The sequence below is a fragment of the Lissotriton vulgaris genome, unplaced genomic scaffold (assembly GCF_964263255.1).
Source record: "Lissotriton vulgaris unplaced genomic scaffold, aLisVul1.2 SCAFFOLD_1067, whole genome shotgun sequence".
Lineage (NCBI taxonomy): Eukaryota > Metazoa > Chordata > Amphibia > Caudata > Salamandridae > Lissotriton > Lissotriton vulgaris.
Genome location: NW_028243062.1, coordinates 503,097 through 525,808, shown reverse-complemented (window position 1 = coordinate 525,808; position 22,712 = coordinate 503,097). Strand labels below are relative to the sequence as shown.

Sequence of the window (22,712 nt, the reverse complement as noted above, 5' to 3'; positions counted from 1 at the left end):
GGAGCCACTGGAAGGCCCGAAATCAAGACAACTGGGCAGAGTGGAGACATTGTTCACAAGTGGCCCACGTCAGATCTGAGGTTATCGTCGCATCTTTCAGCCTGGACGGTCAGAGGGCATATACTGTTCCCCTGTGACCTCCGACATCATCACTGCAACTATCGTCATATCTCTGTGTCCGGCCTGCCGCACTGAGGGGGTGCATTGTTCCCGAGTGACCTTAGCTCACAACTGAGGCTATCACTACATCCCCATGTATAGCGTGGGGTCAAGCCGTAAATATTGTCCACGTGCAATCCCTACGTCAACATTTAGTTTGTCATTTCTCTGGGCCAGGCCGGGCGGGACTCGTGGCCCACAGGACCCCTCAATGCCCCCATTGAGAGACTCCGTCCTCTCCCTGCCTCTCACTGAGCTCTAATACGTGGCTCGGGAGCTCCCATTCCAAAACAGTCGGTAAAGCACCTAACCATTTTAGAAGCTGGTGAACTCGGTTTCATTGACCTGTTCTCCTTACTCAGGAGTCAATCACATTAACTCTTCTCACTACTGCCCGTAGTTCAGTTGCCGCTGCAGTGTGGCATCTCAGTGCAGCCTTCCAGTTAAGCCAGTGTAGCGCCAAGCAGCGCCGGCGGAGGTAAGTTAGTGAACTCATGTAGGGGCAGGCGGGGGTCGGGGAGAGCGGAAGAGTTGAAGAGCAGAACCAAGAAAGGGAAATGTTTACAGAAGGATAACCTTCCCGTAGTGAGCGACTCATAATGAGCTCTCAATGCATATTAACTCGGGAAACATTTGAGGGGTTTTAAACATAATCCTGAACAAATAGGGATTTCCATAAATAAAGGAAGTATAGTGCACGATTACTCCTTAATAAAGTTTAAAACGTAACACAGAAACAGGCACCTGCAAAAACCATGGCGCATGACAATTAGACTAATTGAAAAACAAGAAAAATGCCTTTGGAGTCTTTGCTGTCTGGATCTGTAGAGGGGGGGGGGGCTGCCACTGTCCAACGTGGAATTTCGTTGAAAACAGTGGCCATTATCAAAGAGCAAAGAAGCCTCCAGAGAGCAACAGAGCGCTTTTCGGACAGCACTGTTTATTGTGACAGGAGTATCTCAAACAGCAGGTACTGCATTAAGAAAAATAGGAAATGTGGGGCTGGAGGGAAATGCCTTCCAGTAACTAACCACAGTGCAGTGGTGGGGCTGGGGGAGGGGGAAAGATCATTGAGACAGCACTAGGCAGCACGCCATTGCACAAGTTGTTTTACCTCAATTCAAGTATCCTTATGTATGATGTCTGACAACAACACACTCATCTTTGGGAGAACAGAGTGAGGAGGATGAACTTTCAGATCAGTCTTACTCTGGGAAGCCATGTGCAGTTACAAAAGTGGGGCGGGCGGGGCCACAGAAGCAAAGTAAAATACAGGAGGGAAAAGGTACGTCTGCAGGTTACAAAAGCGGGGCGGGAGGAGGCCCTGAAGCATAATTGCTCCCGGGCAACGTCGGGACGGGCTGCTAGTTATATATAAATGTATGATTTCCAATTAGTATGATTTTCTGAGTATCTATTAGCTAGTGTATATCATTGGGGTATCCTGAGGATTGATTGACTGTATGACTACCTGCGTGTTTTTTGTTGTTGTATATATTAATTCATAAATATTAACTCTGATTTTTGATCATTTAGTAGCCTTTGTATGGAGGATATTTATATACTTATTTTCGGATGTATTAACTCTCTAAGGTATTTAAATTCTGTATTTCTGATTCATTGAGTTTTATTTCTACTGAACTGTCATATCATGTGTCTGAAATTGTGGAAATAAAATAAATTTAAAAAAAATAAAAAAAGAAGGCCTATGGTTGCCATGTATTTCCCGTGATTTAAGAGCAATAGAATTTCCTGTAAAGTCATCATGAGGACTGTTTCTTGAGGTAGGTGTTGAAAGTTCTCAGGTCTAAAATTGGTCACCTTTGTTATAACTTTTTGTTGACCAAAATGAAACGGGACTAGAATCCCCCCCCTCGTTGTAATGAGGGAACTGGTTCTATTGCTCTTTTCTTGAGCACTGTAATGATCTCTAACTTGAGAAGATGTAGATGCTTTTGAACAGAGGGTTGAGGTGGAGTGGGGAGTGGAATTTGAACAAATTCTAGACTATGGCCAAATTGAATAAGTAGTTATAACTTGCCAGCGATGGAGGTAAACAAAAATGTTGCCCCCTAACTTGGTTGATGATAAAGGATGGATAGCCAGAGCCTGTAGGTAGCCATTGGCAATGGGCTGTGTCCTTGCCTTGACATCCCACTGTACTTCTTGGTGCAGGTCGACTTTAAGCCGTTGGTGGTTGACGTTGGGAGTACTGGGATAAAAATTGCTGTGAAACTATAATCAGGGTAACAATATTTTTGGTAACCTCCCCTGTAGAATGGGAGGCCTTTTTCTCAGGTGCCCAGAAAGGGCACTTCCCTGTATTGAAGCATACTCGGACTTAGCTCTGTCTGCATTTGTTTTGATAGCTTGTGGTGCCTCATCCACGCGCTTGACGAAAACGGCTTCCCCATCGAAAAGGAGATCTAGTATTTTGGTTTGGACCTCAGGCCTGAACGAAGTAGGCTTTAGCTAACCCTGGCTGCGTAACACAGCAGCTCCTGCAATTTGTAGAAATGCAGTAGTGGCAATATCCATGGCACAGTCTATCACTTCTGATGATGTGCATTCTCCTTTCTGGAGGACCTTCTTGACCTCTGCTTTACTGTCCTCCAGGAGCTGTTCCAAATAAGGGGAGATATAGGATCTCACTTGGAGATCATATCGACCAAGAACAGCGAGTGAATTTGCTGCCCTAACTGTAAGTGCCAACATTGATGGAAACCTTTTTTGATCGGCTGTGTGCTGCCTGTGAGATAATGGAATCAGGCTTTGGGTGACCAGTGAATCCAGCAGAAGCATCTTCTGGAGCTTTGTATTTTTTATCCAGGTGGGGAAAGACCACATTTACTGTGGTTGGAGTCCTAATGACTTTTAAGCCCTCTTCCCAGATGCAGCTTACCACAGGCTAGCTCTTACGCTCTTCTGTAATGGTTATGTGTAAAGGGCATAGGTAAACCAGACCTCTTTGCTGCTCTTTCCAGCAAGTTGTGGAAACCTGGAATGTCTTGTTGGAAAAGGAGACGGTTGTGTGGGTATCAGATAATCATTCCATTCTTGGTGGGGGTCACAGATCTCACCCTCTTCCCTGTTGTCATCAGAAGTTGCAGGGTCATGAAGAAGAGTAGATTGTGGCATATGGCGGACAGAAGTAGGCAATAACAATGTTGTTTGTTGGAGAGTTGATCGAGGTATAGGTAGAGATTTTGCTGCTAACAAGACTGACGCTGTGGTAGCAGGTATTGGGGGAAAACACTTCCTATAATATAAAAGCATAAACAGTAAGTCCATAACTAGTGAAGAAGGCAGAGACACAATTTCCTCCCAATATTGCAAACATTGAACCTGAAGGGCGTGAGTTCTGAAGGATTGGGCACATACTCAGAAGGAACTGCGTCATCAGAGTCTTCCTCAGCTGTGATGGAAACAGTGGTCACACCTTCCTGAGAGGTGTGCTCAGGGGTTAAATTATTTCCTCCTGTTTTTGCTGTAACCTCTTCCTCGCCATGAGGCACAGTGGAGCTGTGCTCAGGACGAGCTGAGCTCGTCATAACGGCCATGGAGCTAATTCCCCTCCTGTGCAGGCGTTCCATTGTGTGGGCGGAGTCATGACGAGCTCAGCTCGTCATGAGCACCGTGGCGCCGCAGGCGGCCCCCCTCCCCCCCTGTGCCGCGGGGGAATTATCCCCACGGCAAAGGGGTTAACAACGGGATCGTCAATGTCGTCGGGGCTATCGAATGGGAATGGGAGTAACAATGGCGAAACAATGGTGTCTGAAGACGGATGTTGTCGAAGTTGTTGATGACGTTGGCGGAAGTGGCATAGTCGATGGTGATACAGTCTTCAACGCCAAGGCCGTAGTCACCTTGAGCGTCAACGATTTAGGCAAATGGGTCATCAATGTCATTGAGGAACCGGCTGAAGGCAGAGAAAGCGTGGATACAGAAGCAGTTGCCGTTGACGATGCTGTGGATTTCTTTGTCGACGACAGCAATGGTCTTGTCGATGGTCTTTCATCAGCGGTTTGGCAATAGGTGGAACAGAAGAAGGCTTTTTGAAAGAATGCTGCACTTGAGGGGGTGGTGTAGGTGGTTCAGACCTAGTTTTTCTGGTCTTTTTGAAGAATGTATTTTAAAAAAATTCCGTCTTCTCCTTACGCTCTTTTTGAGGAGATTTAGAAGAGCTTAACCTGCAAGACTCATGAGTGTTTTTTTTTAGGCTTTCTTAGATCGCTCAAGAGAAGAGTGAGAATGGGGAGACCTCTCCCTCTTATGTGACCTTCTGGAGGAGAATGATGATGCCTCCTCACTGTCGTCACTAGATACTGTCTCTTTCCTTGCCTTAAGCCTCTGTAGCCATATCAACAGCCACCCTTCATGGTCTTTCAAGGTTTTATAAAAAAAGTTATGACATACCTTAGATTCTTTGGCCTTATGATCTGGATAAAGGCAATAAATGCAGTCCTTTTAAGGGTCATCTGAATGGAGTTTCTTCTAAGAACAGGTACCACAGGCCCTAAACAGGTTCTTCTTCTCTTTATCTGACATGACGAAGTCAAAATAAAAGTTAAAAAATACAGATCCAAAATGGAGTTAAAGAGTAATCTTTATATATCCTGAAGCAATAAAAGGGGTTCTAATCTTTAGAAAAACTGTAGAACAAGATGGCTGAGAAGAGCACATGACGTGCAGTAGAAAATATGAGGGGCTGAAACTTCTCACAGGAGTGTTCTAGAGGGTCGGGCAATCTGATTGGTTGAAACCTACTTTTGGTCTTTTAAAAAAAGAAATTGACTATGGTATGTAACAAAATTAAAGGGCCTAGCACCTTTTCAGTGTATGTTTAACATTGCATTCCTATTATAATGTAGCATGGGACTCCCATTTCAAGTACGGGGAATGATTCAAGCATGTGAATCTAGAGACGTTCCAATACTGGAGTAAATCTGCACTAGAGCTGCTCTGCCTCCAATTTGTTGCAACTGACTCTACTCTTACAAGATCACACACACTTAAAATTCTATACAGACAAGGACAGTTTTCTAAGCCTTCGTCACAGGCAGGATGCTGGGGTACACCTTTAACCCGTTCCATGCATCGGACAGCCTGTCACAGTGGGCATGTGCGGAGGACGGCCGAGGGCTGTCCGAAACCAGCCCACTCATTAATTCTCCAGCACCGTGGCGGAATTCACGCCACGGTCAAGGTGATAACACAAGAGGGATAGTGCCATCATTGCAAGGATACAACATCTTCTTCCTACTTGCATGTTGCATTTGATAGGGCTCAGAAACAGAAGCCTAAAGAAAGTCTCTGGGTCATTTAAAGTTTGGTGGATGGTATATCCATAAAAAATGCGAAGACGTCCCAACCACCTTATTTAAAGAGTGTATATACACACTGAATTTTTAGCAGAAAAACTGAGAGTTGACTCCTGAGGCGGAAGCCGGGAGTAAGGCAGCATCTTTTTAAAATTTTGTGTCACAGATTACTTGTATTTTAAGAAATTAATTGTCACAGATTGCTTGTGTTTTAATTTCACTCACCTGACAGAACAGTCGTGCACGCAGCGGAGCCACCGCTGACGCTACACGCATTCTCCCCCTCGCGCCCTCCCGCCACGAGCGGAGGCCACGCCCCTTTCAGGCCACGCCCCCAGACACTCGCGTATAAAAGGCGCCGTGTCAGGGCACCCAGCAAAAACTGAGAGTTGACTCCTGAGGCGGAAGCCGGGAGTAAGGCAGCATCTTTTTAAAATTTTGTGTCACAGATTACTTGTATTTTAAGAAATTAATTGTCACAGATTGCTTGTGTTTTAATTTCACTCACCTGACAGAACAGTCGTGCACGCAGCGGAGCCAGCGCTGACGCTACACGCATTCTCCCCCACGCGCCCTCCCGCCACGAGCGGAGGCCACGCCCCTTTCAGGCCACACCCCCTCGTTCCACAACTTCAGAGCAACATAAATTATGTGTAATCCTCGGTCGCGCAGCGGGCGCGCCGAAGGCGAGCCTAAGGCAAGCCCGTCAGCGCCCGTCCGCGACCGACCGGGACTAGGGGCTATACCCCCTACAGGCTCCAACTCATCCATGTCTATACCCATCTGTTATACACGCAGTAAACTACTAGCCCTCAACAAAGCTACTACGGGTGTTAGACCTCACCTATGTATCCAAACTGGCCCTGGCCTATCCTATGGACCTATCACCTGTCTCGCCTGTCGCTGGTCAAGTATGGGCCAATCCCCAACTGACCACCACACAATCTCCGCTAAAAATCAGCTGGAATTGAAATGCCTATACCTTAATGCCAGATCCCTACCCAAACATGCCCTGGAGATCTGGGACATGTTGACATCCAGGAGCCCGGACCTGGTTTTTATCACCGAAACCTGGCTATCTGACACTAGCGCTCCAGATCTCGCTAATGCTCTTCCCCCTGAATACAAAATAATTACACAAAATAGACAAGGCAAAAAAAAAGGAGGTGGAGTCGCTGTGGTCTTCAGAGATCACCTAACATGCCTCGCGGAAACGACAACTGTTTACCCCGAGCATGAGATATTACCATTTAAAATCTTCCTCGAGGGCCTCATCATACTAGCCGGTGCAGTTGTCTACAACCCCCCAAGGCAACAAGCCAGCGTAGGTGCCAAACTACTGAACCAACTGCTACCATTCTGCTTGAAACATAAAAACTACATGGTCGTCGTCGACTTCAACGTCCATTACGAAAAAACAGACGCCCCCGGATCTTCCCAGCTGAAATATGACATGGAAATTCTACAACTCAAACAGTGGGTTGAGGGCCCCACGCACTCAGCAGGGCATACCCTGGATCTTCTTTTCACTTTTATTGAATCGACCACCATAAAGGAAATCCTCCCCCTGTCCTGGTCTGACCACTCCATGTTATCCTTCTCATTTAAACTCCTTGGTAAACCCTTGAAGGCCAGATCCACCCCCCTTATCACCAACAGAGTTTAGAGACTAATCAATGACTCTAATTTTCAAAACCACTTTCTTGAGACAGACGTCACTTTGCTGGACGACTCTTCCATCTGCAGCAATGTCACTCTTTTAGACACCGGAATTCGCCAAACGCTAGACAAACTAGCCCCTATGCGGCAATCAAGGAAAAAAACAACCACTACGGAAAAATGGTATACCCCTCTCCTCAAGAGCCTCAAAAAGGAATGCCAAAAAAACGAACATCGATGGAGACAAACAAAAGACTCGGAAACTAGAGCAACTTATGTCACCAAACGAAAACAGTATATCCTAGCCATCCGAGACGCAAAAAAAGCATACTTCACTCAACGAATCCAGGAAAACCACAATTCCGCTAAAGAATTGTTCAAAATAGTGAAGGAGCTCAGTAACCCATCCAGCTCCTCACAAACCCTCACCCCCTCAACCGAGGCCTGTGAACGTATCAGCACCTTCTTTGCTGATAAAATTAACAAAATTTACTCTACCTTCGCCCCCTCAAACACCCCTACCCTGTCCGACAATTCTGACAAGCATTCTCCAACACCAGACAAATGCAATGACCAACCAGACGCAGGCAACCTACCGCGTCTAACTAGTTTTCAACCATTCTCTGAAAACGAGGTATTAGCGGTATTGAAGACAATTAAATCCGGCTCTCCCGCGGACCCTTGTCCCCACTTTGTGTTTTCCAAAATTGCACCAACGCTCTGCCCTTTTATTACCTAACTTTTTAATCAATCACTCACCACCGCGTCCTTTCCGGAAGCCTGGAAACACGCATCCGTGACCCCCCTTCTGAAGAAAGCTGGATCCGGTATCTCCAATCCGGAGAACTACAGGCCAATTTCTCAGCTCCCTTACCTCTCCAAAGCCTTGGAGAAACTGGTCAACACACAACTGTCCCGGTATCTGGAAAACAACTCACTCCTGGACCCCTCCCAGACCGGCTTCAGGGCCAACAATAGCACCGAGGCAACGTTGCTGGCAGTGTCGGACAGTATCAGATGCATCACAGATCAAGGGGGATCTGTGGCTCTGATGCTGCTTGACCTGTCAGCAGCGTTTGACACGGTATCACACGATTGCCTACTAAATACCCTCTTGAGTAAAGGAGTGCAATCTACAGCATTAAACTGGATTAGATCATTCCTTAGCAATCGTACCCAGGCCGTGCACATGGGCCAGTTCTACTCAAAACCCTATCCCATCGGCTGTGGGGTCCCACAGGGGGCCTCGCTGAGCCCCACTCTCTTCAATGTCTATGTTTCATCTCTGGCTGACATTGGAAGAAAGTGGGGCATCGGCATATGTTCCTATGCCGACGACACACAGCTGATGGTGACAATGGATGAAGGGTCAGAGACAACAAAGAAAAAGCTACACAGCTGTCTCTCTGAAATGACCCTATGGATGCGCAACCACTGCTTAAAGTTAAACGCCGGCAAATCGGAGATACTACTGTTCGGAGGAGCTAAACTTACATGGAACGCCACATGGTGGCCACCCTCACTGGGGTCAGCCCCCACCCCAAAACAGCACGCCAGAAATCTAGGCATCATCATGGACGACGCCCTGTCCATGAAGGACCACATACGATCACTCTGGGGCAAAGACTTCGCAATACTCAAACTCCTGGCAAAAATCTTCCCCTGGATACCCCTGGACTGTCGACGTACAGTCACTCAAGCCCTAATGGTCAGCCGCCTAGACTATGGCAACGCCCTATTCGAAGGGATGAACGTACAACTGTTCTCCCGCCTACAGGTCCTACAAAATCAGGCGGCCAAACTGGTCTGTAATAAAGGCAAGCGAGACTCAGCATCTGCATGCCTCATGAAACTTCACTGGCTACCGATGCGCCAGAGGGCTACTTTCAAAATACTCTGCCACGCGCACAGAGCTCTGCATAAAACTGGCCCCACTATCCTCCAAGGGAAAATTGAATTCTACGTCCCCAACAGGAACCTAAGATCGAATCACTCAGCTCTTGCCAAATCCAAGCGCATCCACAAGGCAAGGACAGGCGGACGCGCCTTCTCATACCTGGCAGCCAAAAGGTGGAATGAGTTACCTGTAGACCTCAGACACACCATAAACTACCTTCAGTTCCGCCAAAAACTAAAAACTCACCTTTTCCCCAAAAACTAATCCCCCAGCACAGTCCTCAGCAGTCTCCTCTGTTTTACAGCGCCGTGATATCCCATGGGATGAGTGTCGCGCTTTACAAATACCAGAAATAATAATAATAATAATATGCAGCATGTGTGTGTACACGCTTAGGGTGGACAGGACACCTGCTTATATTTGGCAGATGTGCCACATGCACACAATTCCAAGTGTCCTTCTCAGTCTCATGAAAGGCTAGGTTCTGCACCACCACATGCCAACATTTGCAGCTTAGATTGAACTTATAGACACCCCTGCCACCTGAGGTCAGCAGATGGGTGTACCAGAAAAGATGCAGTGACACCTCAGAACTGCTCTCTGCACCTTCTCACTACATGTGTGCTGTAAGATCAATGTATCTCCCTTTCCCAAAGTGGGTTACTTACTTTCTATTGTGTTTCCCAGAAATTCCACGCTCCCCTCATCGGTGGTACTTACTTGCAGGTGTGCTCATTCAGCTCCTGTCCCTTGGCCCGACAGCGCTCAGCGCTCCGTTTGCAGGAGCACTCACATGTGTGTGGGTCCTGCTGCTGCTTCCGCCGGTCTGGGCATGGAGCACAGGAACGTGGCCTGTCAAAGGAGAAAGAGTGGAGATCACGTAAACAACCACATTCAACCATGATTCAAACTTCACATATAGGTGTTAGGGGGCCTCCAGTGTGGCAACAGATTGATCCCTGGAAATGGAACCGAACCATGAGCACTTGGAAAGACAATTGTTGGTTTGGAAATCTATCCATGGAAAATTAGTGATTTATTCCCAAATACACATGCTTCCAGAGGGAAGAGAATTCTGCTTCCACACCCTCTGTGATATTTCTTTTTCACTTTTTTTCAAAGACCAACTAGTAGGACTATTAAATATTTAATTCTAGGAACTATTGCATTTAGAGGAAGATGTGGTGATGCTCAAACCTTTTTTAGGATATGCAATTATCTTTTAAGATGGAAATAAATCGATATACATTATTCACAAGGACTATTCGAACTCTAAGGCAAATACATTTCATATTATCAGTGGCACTTTAAGGTATAGGGAGATACAATGAATCTATTGGCAGTCACTCTGAGGAGAGAAAAATCCTTATTTCACTCTCACTCCAATCTAACTAAAGTCAAATTGGGGAAATTACTCAACTTAAATATATAGGAGGCTGAGATGAAGTTGGCCCAAGTGATACGGCGGGGTGGGGATAGTGACGCAGCCCAAACTCGGATTATTATAGCAAAGTGAGCTATAACAGAACCATCACAGCTAAAGCAGCAAGCAAATTTGTAGCCTGGCGATCTAAAATGTTTGAGAACAGTGAAAGAGCAGGACATATGTTGGCTGTAAGAATTAAAGAAAGAGAGTCTGCCACACGTATTAAAAATATCTTTGATCCGGATGTTGGCCTAGTTACTAATGAGGAAGCCATAGCTTTTGCTTTCCAAAAATGTTATCAGAAACTATATAACGAGGATTAGTGATAATGAGGCACTGCAGGTAAAAATTCAGGAATATCTCAAAGAAATTAAGGTTGATGCATTAACCTCGGAAGAACTAGATATATTAGATGCAGAAATTAGAATAGATGAACTCTGGCAAGCTATAGACTCTCTCCCTACTGGAAAAGCTGTTGGTCCAGACTACCTACCGGGCAAATTTTATAAGGCTTTCCGACCCCAGCTTACTCCTGTCATGCTGGAAATGAGTAAAAAATGGGGATAATCCTCATGAATCATGGCGAAGAGCTAGAATCGTTACTTTCTTAAAGAAAGATAAGAGTCCATCTGATATGGGGTCCTATCGCCCAATCATGCTAATAAATAGCGACATAAAAATATATGCTAAGATCTTTGCTAATAGGCTATCGGGGTGATTAAGAAACGTGTGTCCTCTCAACAACATGGATTTGTGCCTGGGCGAGAAACGACTGATCATATTCGCCGCACAATTGCGTTATTTTATTTTACTAAGGTTTCAGGAGACCCTATGGCCTTAATTCTGCTAGATGCGTAAAAGGCCTTTGATAGGGTCTCCTGGCTTATTTTATGGGCCGTTTTGAGGCATTATGGTCTTGGGGAAGGATTCATCCGGGCTATTCAAAACATGTATAAACAACCACTGGCTCAAATTTCGCTTATGGGGATTCTGACAGGCAAAATTAATATCTTAAGAGGTACACGATAGGGATGCCCCTGCTCCCCTTTATTATTTGCAATTTATATTGACCCCTTAATTAAAACATTTCTTTCTAATGTTTTGATTCGTCCAGTTATAGCTAAAGGTGGAGATACTAAAATCCTTGGTTATGCGGATGACCTTGCCATCTTGACAGATTCCCCGCAGTCTGCATTGCCAGAAATTCAGATCATGACATCACAGTTTGGTAGGCTATCAGGGTACCATTTGAATGATGCCAAGACTCAATTAATATGCAATGATAAAATCTCGCTGGTGGACTCTCGGGCTATCGGTAAGGCAAAATATCTCAGGATAGAGATAAGTTCTAACCTTGAGGAGATTGTGGAGATTAATTTAAAACCATTGCTAGGCAAAATCGAAACTGATGCTTGTCGGATGAATAATCTGCAGCTAACATTGATGGGCAGATGCAATGTCATTAAAATTATTTTTTTACCTAGGATTTTGTATTTTTTTAGAGCAATTCCTTTAGTGTTCGATAAAATTTGGTTTAAAAAAGTGGAACGTATAATTTCTTGGTTCGTATGGGCCGGTAAACAATGTAGGCGAGCTATGAAGTTTATGACGCTACCTAGAGAGAGGGGGGGTTGGTCCCTACCGAACTTCCAGATCTATTATTGGGCAATAAAGTTAAGGCATATCGTGGAACTACTGGATGGGGAGGATCCGGATGGGTCAGATATATCTATTTATCGTTTAATCTATTTGGAAGAGGCTAGGGGGCTTTTATTTAGACATATTGATTATGCTTACTTTAAACGGGTGAGGTTTAAGGTTCTGTTGGCGGCTTTTAAAGTCTGGACGCACGTGCGGAAATTATATAATATAAGGAGATTACACTTATATACCCCTGTTACAGGAAATACTCTCCTACCGGAAATTTTTTGAGGATGGATATTTCAGAGAATGGATAGCACAAAGATTTACTGTAATTGGAGATATTGTCTCGGAAACAGGGGTACTGACTTTTGAATGTTTAAAACTGAAATTTGGCATTAGTAATCGGCATTTTTTCAAATTTTTACAGATCCGAGATTTTTTTTCAAGAAAAACAGCTAGCTGGACCTGTATTCCACTAGTTGAAGTATTTCAAGCAGGCAATCGACTATCTCCATGATTTATAAAACATGGCAAATGAAAGAAGGAGTGATGACTTAACTAAACACTTTAACCGTTGGCAGATGGGACTACATGCCAGTCAGGAGGTTTGCGAAGATTCATTAGGTCTTAGTCATACCACTACTATATCCGCAAACCTCCAGGTCCAATGTTTTAAGACATGGTTTAATCTGTACATAACCCCACATCGTATACAACAATGGGGCGGGGTGGTGTGGGTTAATTGCCCTAGATGTGGGAAGTTGGCTGTAGATAGTATCCATATGTTTTCATCTTGCCCTTGTTTGATCCCATTGCTCAACAAAATTGAACAACAGTTAGAACAAGTGTTTGGATATACAATACAACTATCACCTCAGGCTATAATGTTTGGGGTAGCAGATTTGAATATGATTGAACCAGAGCGGAAGTTATTTTTTATAGCAATGGCTTCGTTGAGATTGTGTATAGCAACGGTCTGCCCCACCAGAAGTGCATGAATGGTTTAGCAAATTTATAAATGTTGGGAAGTGGGAGCTACTGGTTTACAAGAGGAGAGGTTTGAGGGCTTGAAGAGAGGGGGAATTGATATGGGTGCACCTAACTAATTGGCTGAGTTGGGAAAATTAAGAGCATGTGAGCCCTTGTTTAATCTTAAAGCTGTTGCTTTGAATGTACCTCTCTTTTTCTTTTTTTTCCTTTTTCTTTTTCTCTGGTTATTGTGTTTTTCGATCCTCCTGTAGCGGTCCTTTGGGGGGAAGGAACGGGTGGGGGGCGGGGGGGGGGGGGGGTGAAAATAGAACATTTGAGTAATGACATAGATATCATGTATTGTATTATCTTCTTTTTTATGTTTGACTCTGTTTTTATGTCATTTCTCTAATAATATATATATTTTTAAAATATATATAGGAAAGAAGATATTTTATTATTAGATTCTGTTTACTTCACAGTGAGATGACAAATTAAATGTTAGTCTAATTTACTGTCTGCGGAATTCTTTGCTTGGTACACTGTGCTTAATCGATCAGACAATGATTCCTATTGAAGTGAAGAATATAAATTCAACTTAAAGTCTTGCAATTTCCTTTAAAAGTAATACCTACATGTGGCAGTGTCTCCTCAATTCAAAGAAATTGTATTTAATCTATAAAAAGATGAATAACTTTTTCCAAGTGACTCATATGGAAATTAAACTATTACTAACAAAGACCAATATATGGCAAAATGGTTCTCTTATTTGTAGAGGTTGTATTGAAGCTACCCTGACGGAAATCCATGGAGATACTAGTTTTTTCTACAAACATATTAATGAAGAGCTGAACGGTTTCATCCTTGAGGATCATTACTCCAAACCTTTAATGGCAGCTACATTATTGGGTTACGTCCATTATTCACAGATGTTCTAATTAAAAAGGGACACGTAGTTTATTCCACTGAGGTATCCTATGTCGCGCCAGGACCTCTGAATTCACCTCAGATTTTCAGAATATCTACATTCGTATATTGCAAATGCTACTTACCAGTATGCATCTGTTCTTGGCATGTAGGGCTGCTGACATTCATATCTGTGCATAGATCGCCGCCTAGTGTTGGGTCCGGATGATTGCACATTGTTGTCCTGGAAGAGTCTTCAAAGTATCACGAGATAGGTGGCTCCTCCCCTGGATTACAGTGCGCATGGGCATCGACTCCATCCCCAGATTGTTTTTAGCCATTGTGGCCAAGATGGAGTGAAACTCAGTGAATGATGACCATGCCATGAAATGATATGTGAACACTGCAGCTGCTACAGGCGCCGGGGAGGAGGGCGGGCGATATGAATGTCAGCAGCCCTACATGCCAAGAACAGATGCATACTGGTAAGTAGCATTTGCAGTTCGAGGCATGTGGGTTGCTGAATTCATATCTGTGCATAGAATACATAGCAGTCCCTCCATTAGCGGCGGCCGCCCGTGCCAGCTGCAGCAGTTTGGAAAAGTGTCTTGAGAACAGCCTGCCCTACAGCTGCCTGCTGTTTGGAGTGCACGTCTACACAGTAATGCTTAGTAAATGTGTGTGTGGTAGACCATGTGGCTGCTCTACATATGTCCTCTAAGGGAATGTTTCCAAGGAAAGCCATAGAGGCCCCCAACTTTCTGGTGGAGTGGGCTCTTGGTGGAATGGTAAGAGTGCGTTTTGCCTTTGCATAGCAGATTTGAATACATTTCACGATCCACCTAGCAATACCAGCCTTGGAAATAGGGTTACCTTTGTGATGTGGCGCAAAGGCAACAAAAAGCTGCTTAGTCTTTCAAAAATTCTTGGTCCTATCAATGTAATACATTAGGGCCCGTTTAACGTCAAGGGTATGGAGCATCCGCTCCGCCAGTGACTCTGGATTTTGAAAGAACACCGGCAACTCAATGGTTTGGTTGATGTGGAACTGAGACACAACCTTGGGTAGAAATTTAGGGTTAGTGCGGAGCACTACCCTGTTTGAATGAACTTGGAAGAAAGGCTCTTGGATTGTGAGGGCTTGCAGTTCACTAACCCTCCGTAGCGATGTAATCGCTACAAGGAAAGCCACTTTCCACGTCAAGAACTGAACTTCGCAGGAATGTAGTGGCTCAAAGGGAGGACCCATCAGTCTTGTAAGAACCACATTGAGGTTCCATTCAGGAGCTGGTGGAGTCTGTGGCGGAATGACTCTTTTGAGGCCTTCCAGAAATGCTTTGATGGCAGGCACCTTGAAAAGTGAAAGGTGCTGTCTATTTTGAAGGTATGTGGCCATTGCAGACAGGTGAATGCGAATGGAAGTATATGCCAGATTACACCTGTATAGATGGAACAGGTAACAGATGATGTTCTGAATAGAAGCATCTAATGGCTCAATGTCGTTGTTTGCGCAATAGATGACAAACCGTTTCCATTTTGCCGCATAACATGCTCTAGTAGTGGGCTTTCTAGCCTCCCGAATGATGTCCATGCAATTGGGAGGAAGGTTGAGGTAGCCGAATTCTAGGACTTCAGGAGCCAGATCGCCAGGTTGAGCTGTTGCGGATCTGGGTGCTGAATGTCGCCATGGCTCTGCGTCAGAAGGCTGGGTGTGAGATGAAGCCTTTGATGCGGTACCACGGAAAGTTCCAGAAACGTGGTGTACCATGGTTGGCGAGCCCACGTTGGAGCAACTAGGATGAGGGTCATCGAGTGCTGCCTGAGCTTGCGCGCCACCAGCGGTATCAGAGGTGCTGGGGGAAAAGCGTACGCAAATCTGCCTGACCAGTTCATCCATATCGCATTGCCCTGCGACTGAGGGTGTGGGAACCTGGCGGCAAAGCTTTGGCATTTTGCGAACAGGTCGATCTCTGGATGACCCCACCTTTGGAAGTACAGTTGGAGTACTGATGGATGTATCTCCCACTTGTGCATTTGGTGGCTGTGCCTGCTGAGCAGGTCCGCCATCTGATTGTCCTTGCCTGGGAGATGTTCTGCCATGAGGAAAATGTTCCTCTGAATCGCCCACTTCCACATGCTCTGAGCCAGATGAGACAGCTGCGGAGAGTGTGTGCCCCCCTGCTTCTGAATGTAGTACATGGCCGTCATGTTGTCCGTCCGGATCAACACGACCTTGTTGCACAGATGTACTTTGAATGCCTTTAAGGCCATGAAGATCGCCATCAGTTCCAGTATATTGATGTGCATCTTCCTTTGCTGTAGCGTCCGTAGTCCCTGCACCGTGTATTGGAGTACATGCGCTCCCCATCCCTGGAGAGAAGCGTCCGTTGTCAGGATAATCTGCGGCACAGGCTCTTGAAACGGTCGACCCTTGCAAAGGTTTTGTGGATTCCACCAATGCAGAGAGTTGTATGCCCGACCGCTCACCAACACTAGGTCTTTCAACTGCCCGTGAGCCTGAGTCCACTGACGTGCTAAGCACTCCTGAAGCGGACGCATATGTAGTCTCGCGTGTGGGACTATGGAGATGCAGGAGGCCATCATGCCTATCAACTGCATGAACACTCTTGCTGGAAGTGAGTGTTGAGGTCTGAATCTTTGGATCAGTGACTGAATGCTGGTGACTCTCACTGAATTCGGCTGCGCTGTGGCCGCCAGAGTGTTTATGGTCGCACCCAGATACTGCCGTATGTGGGCGGGCTGGAGATGGGATTTTGGGTAATTCAGTGAGAACCCCAGATCGTGCAGAAGGTGGATGGTGTGGGACACGTGGGTGGCGCACTGCTGGGCCGACTTTGCCTGAATGAGCCAGTCGTCCAGATAGGGGTAGACGGGGATGTTTTGACGTCTTAGATGCGCCGCCACCGTCGCCAGGCCTTTTGTGAAAACCCTGGGCGCTGTGGTGACCCCAAAAGGCAAAACCTTGAACTGGTAGTGCTGGTTCTCAATGGTGAACCTGAGGTACTTTCTGTGTGAAGGATGCAGTGGAATGTGGAAGTATGCATCCTTGAGGTCCAGAGTCGCTAGGAAGTCCCCTTGCCGAAGCAGTGGAAGAACCTGCTGCAGCGTGAGCATATGGAAATGCTCTGACAGAATGTAAAAATTGAGAGGCCTGAGGTCTAGAATGGGCCTGACTGATCCGTCCTTCTTTGGAATCAGAAAATACAGGGAGTAAACACCTGTACCTCTTTCCCGCAGGGGCACGAGCTCTATTGCTCCTTTTTGCAGCATGACGTTGACCTCCTGCTGCAACAAGTGCAAGTGTTCGCCGGACATAGGACGGCTTTTTGGGGGTATGTTGGGTGGAGTGGATGTGAGCTCCAGACAATAACCGTATTGGACAAGAGATCTGACCCACCTGTCCGTGGAGATGGACTTCCACACAGGCAGGAACTGCTGAAGTCTCCCCCCGACCGGTGTTGCGTGGTCGGGGGGCAGTGACAAGGCGTCACTGTTTGTTGGCGGTGGAGGACCTGGAGCTGTTATTTCCACGTCCTCTGCCTTTGACGTTGTTGCCACGGTATCCACCCGGACCCTTGTTGGTATAGGAAGGTTGGGTGTTGCTCTTGTAGAATTGCGTCGACTGTGACAGTTGACCCCTCGAGGTGCCTCTATTATTGGAGCGACGAAAAGAACCACCCCGAAACTGCTGGGACTGCAAGGCACCCATAGACTTCGCAGTGTCGGTGTCCTTCTTCATCTTCTCGAGGGTGGTATCAACCTCTGGGCCAAACAGGTGGTCTGGGTTGACTGTCTGGTTTAAGATGGTAGTTTGAATGTCTGGCTTGAAACCGGATATCCTGAGCCATGCATGTCTACGAAGTAGAACGCTAGTGTTAATTGCTCTTGAGGCGGTGTCAGCCACGTCCAGAGCACACTTAATTGAAGCATTGGTGATAAGCTTCCCCTCCTGTATCAACATTTCTGCCGCTTCCTTATATTGATTGGGTAAGTGCTGTAAAAGGGTCTCTAGAGTGTCATAGTGTGCCCTGTCATAACGCGCCAGTAGCGCCTGTGTGTTGGATATGCGCCATATGTTGGCTGCCTGCGCAGCCACCCTTTTCCCCGAAGCCTCAAATACTTTAGATTCCTTGTCTGGGGGAGGAGCATCACCCGTAGTTTGTGAGTTGGCTCTTTTGCGTGCATTGGAGACAACCAGGGAATCCAGAGGCAACTGTCCTTTGATGTAAGTAGGATCAGTGGGCGCTGCCTTGTACTTTTTGTCGATACGTGGGTTGATGACTCTTGCTCGGGTGGGCTCCTTGAAGACTTCTGGCGCATGTTTCAACACCCCTTTTAGCATTGGCAAAGTTTTTACAGTTTTCTCAGCAACTGAAAAGGTGTCAAAGAGAAAGTCGACGTCTACTGGGTCAGCATGGAGATCGACGTCATGATTGGCTGCCGCCCTTTCAATTAGAGCATTGAAAGCTGCAGAGTCTTCTGTTGGGGAAGTCTTGACTGAAAAAAGCTGAGGCTCCTGCCCTGAATGCGGGTCCCCAGGATCGCCACCAGCAGACCATGGCTCAGTTACATCCTCTGGGTCTGAGTAGACTGGATAGGAATACTCATCCTCGTCGTTGCCATCACCCTCCTCCACATGAGAATGAGTGGGTGAAAGTTCATGTGCTTGTGGTGATACAGGATCCATAGAGGCAGAGGCACCAGTAGAGTCCATCATTTTCTTAAGTGGAATTTGGAAATGCTCCAATTGTGGTTCGGGGGTGATCTTTCTTTTAAGGAGAGAGAGCTTGCCTGTGTTGGCGTCGATGATCACTTCTCGACGTTCTTCTTCTGCCAGCTGTTGGTGCCTTGGACTAGGAACCACCAAAGATGCCTTCGGCGTCGAGGATACCTTCACGGGCACTCCGGCCCCCGGCGCCGTCTTCGGCGGCAACGTGAACAGAATCGGCGTTGGCGTCTTCGCCGGTTTTTGAAGAGGCTTGGGCGGCACAGTGTCCTTCGGCTCGACTGCTGCGGCCCCCTCCCTAATACGTTGAAGGGACTCGGTGACCTTCTTAGTAAACGAGGCGGAGGGACGCACCGGCTCGAGGGAGTCTTCAGAAGCTGGTTTTGGGATGGCGACCAATGACGCAGTCTTCGGAGCCGACGCAGTTGCCTCCATGGCCTTGTCGAGTGGAAGCGGGGCAGTGAGAGACTTGGGGTCGTCCTGCCGCTTCTTTGTGTTGAGAGTGGCCTTCTTATGGTCGTCGGACTTCTTGGTATCGATGCGACTCTTAAGTGCGTCGACCATCTTCGGCGCCGATGCAGCCGCGTCGGTCGCTTTAATCTTTGGCTTCGACACCGTAGTCTTCGGGTCGGCCATTTTGGCGTGGCCCTTGAGCTCGACGGCCATCTTGGATTTCTTCGGCGCCGAGGCCTCCGAAGTCTTCGACCCGACCAGCGCGACTAGCGCTTTCGATACGTCTGGCGTCGAGACCGATGGTTTCACTTTCGGTTTTTGTACCGTGAGTGGTGCCGTATCAATGTCCTTGGCCGGGCCTGGAGGCGGAGCCGTGGGACGGGAATAAAGGCTTTGGGTAAGGCCCGAAGGCGATCCCTCGGCCTGGGCCTTAGAATGGTGGCCGGCCCCGGAGTCAGTTTGAGGAAGCTACTCGTCCGAGCTATCCTCTACGGTGGCAAGGCCCCCGTCGTCGTCCCCTACCTCCTCGACGACTTCATCGAAATCCTCGTCTTCCGCGTTGTAGTCTTCCTCGACCTCCGACGCCGGGTTAGATTCTGTGATATCCTGGATAGTGTCGTCGCCGACATCCTCCGTGTCGAAGATGTCTGACGGAGGGGGTGCCGATCGCTGGGCCTGCAGTCGCGCAGCTCGGCGGAGCTTGAGTGTCTTCTTTGACCGGAACTTGGAGCAGGCCATACACTTGGCCTCGTCGTGGTCCGGCGACAAGCACTTATTGCACACTGGGTGCACGTCGATATGTGGGTACTTCGAGGCACACGCCGGGCACCGTTTAAATGGACTTCGTTCCATGATGAAAGTAGGTTGGAGCGTCGTGTAGGCCCGTCCGCGCCGAAAGCACGCGGAAGGGAAGTGTTGGTTCGGAGCCGATGAAACAAACGAACCCGAACGATAGACAATACCGACGCGAGTCCTAGAGACCTTTTGGTCTCGAGCAAAGTAAGTTAAACAACTATCGATTCCGACAGCGGGAACCGAAACACATCCGAACCCAATGGCGGAAAAAAACAATCTGGGGATGGAGTCGATGCCCATGCGCACTGTAGTCCAGGGGAGGAGCCACCTATCTCGTGATACTTCGAAGACTCTTCCAGGACAACAATGTGCAATCATCCGGACCCAACACTAGGCGGCGATCTATGCACAGATATGAATTCAGCAGCCCACATGCCTCGAACATTTATATACAATTAATCTAAATTGGAGCTTACAATCTAGTGGCTATCCTGAAAAATCCAGCCTGAGCCTAATGCATCTACCTTGATTAGCCCTGTTATACCCTCAGAAAGAAAATTACTCTATGTATCTGGAAACTATTTAAATTATAGAACTACAAAACCTCCAATAATGGAGGGTATATTTTAAATATAACAGTTTATTCACAAAATATTTTTTCCTTCTCCAAGAGACTTTTTATTCTACTGCAAGACCTTTCCTTTTGTGATAAATTCTAATACATATTTGATTGCTGAGAAATGTTTCCTACGTTTTTCAGAGACTATAAAATTAATGAAGATGATTCAGATCGATCTGCCAATTTGCTGGGATACGGTTGTTATATTTTGAGAGCCTCTCTAATATATCTTGAAATTAATTCTGAGGAATAGATCCTATAATTTTGAGCAGACTGATCTTATATTTCCAGAAACTGTCTCCACCATTGGGAGATTATTTTAATATAATATATTATACCTATTAAGAAGAACATTTATCTATATATAAGGTTTTTTAATTCCCCCCGCCCTTCCCCTTACTGAGCTTTGGTTCCGTTTTTGTTTGGCTGCTCTTTACAGCCAGTGCCTGGGTAATATTGGTTGTGCCTGTGTTGCACACGCCCCTATCTGGTCCCGGCTTCTGCGCTCGATCCCAGCGGTTCCCGGAAGTGAGGCGGGACCGCATTGCACCGGGGTTGACGCTCTAGTCGGCAGCTCTCCCGACCGCATATAATCGGCTGTGGCGGCATGCTCAGATCGTGAGTACTTTTTGTTAAACGCTGTAACGCTGTAACGCTGCTAACGCTGCTAACGCTGCTATTTTGCACACTAACTAGGCTGCTATCTCTACGCTGCTAGCGGAGCTCCTCCATCAATTTTAACATTTAGTCATCATTGGTATTTTAAGGTTTTTTAATTCCCCCCGCCCTTCCCCTTACTGAGCTTTGGTTCCGTTTTTGTTTGGCTGCTCTTTACAGCCAGTGCCTGGGTAATATTGGTTGTGCCTGTGTTGCACACGCCCCTATCTGGTCCCGGCTTCTGCGCTCGATCCCAGCGGTTCCCGGAAGTGAGGCGGGACCGCATTGCACCGGGGTTGACGCTCTAGTCGGCAGCTCTCCCGACCGCATATAACGCCATGTGTCAGCGACCGCGCAGCGGACGCGCGCAGCGGGCGCGCCGAAGGAGCGCCAAAGGAGGGCCCGTCTGTGCCCGTCCGTGCTCTGGCCGGGCACAGGGCCCTGACCCCTGGCCGTCTGCCTTCCCCCGTAGTCCCTTTCACACCATATCGTTATTCTGTCATCGACCTCCTAGCTCTTCAGGTCCCGCCTTGTGAGGGGGCCCACTCCTGGGCTCTCTCCGATAATCAGTCCAGATGTTGCTCTTTCTGCAATTATCGTCTTCCTAGTCCTGCCACCCCGCCCATCCAACCCTGTAAGGAGACTAAGACCATACAAGCGGGCCTGATTAACGCCAGATCTCTTGTATGTCACACGGCCGAAGTCTTTGATCTGCTAGCTGATAATGAACTCGACCTACTCTTCGTCACTGAAACTTGGATGACTGACTCCTGCTCACCGGTAGTCGAGTTAGCAATTCCTCGCGGTTTCAGAATCTGCAGAGTGGACCGCGCTGCTGATCTGGGCAGAGGCGGGGGGGTTGCCGTGATCTATAGGGATCACTGGTCTTTCACATATGAGCATCTGGACAAAATCAAAGAAGCCGAACTTCTCCACTTCTGCCTGGTCCTTAGTCCGCACTTCACCTTAGGTGGCACGCTACTGTACCGTCCACCAGGCCATGTTGGAAGTTTTATTGGCTCTTTGGAGGAGGTCATCGTGCCACGAGCCTTACGCTTTTCACGCTTCTTATTACTGGGCGATTTTAATATACACGTGGATTCTGTGAATACCACTGAAGCTACTCGTCTTAGCGAGACCTTTAGTATGGCTCACCTCTCTCAGCGGGTCGATGCTCCCACACATGTGGGAGGTCATACTCTCGACTTGATCTGTACCAATTTTGATATTAGCCTGTCCCCTCCATCGCCTATGGTGTGGTCCGACCACTATATGATCAAGTTTGCCTGGCAGCTAGCCGAGGGTGTGAGGAAAACCCCTCCTATGGCGCACCTTCCCCGGATTAATATGATGTCCTTATCGGAATCCCTTGCCAACTCCTGTCCGGCTCCAACAGTGGAATTGGAAGCGACTGTAGACGCATTCAATTCTTGGATAGCAAATGGTGTCGTTTCCTCTAC

At 47.1% G+C, this 22,712-nt stretch overlaps 1 protein-coding gene across 3 annotated transcripts in view; it reads right to left on the bottom strand.

The window, feature by feature from the left end:
- LOC147668719 (vascular endothelial growth factor A-like) overlaps positions 1 to 22,712 on the bottom strand; it is a 298,705-nt gene that overhangs the window by 13,063 nt on the left and 262,930 nt on the right. For 2 of the 3 annotated variants that reach the window (XM_086948483.1, XM_086948481.1), the window contains one exon: positions 9,757 to 9,888. In XM_086948483.1, coding sequence (XP_086804609.1) covers positions 9,757 to 9,888 — 132 coding nt within the window. The remainder of the gene's footprint in view (positions 1 to 9,756; positions 9,889 to 22,712) is intronic. The other variant, XM_086948482.1, reaches the window with a different exon arrangement.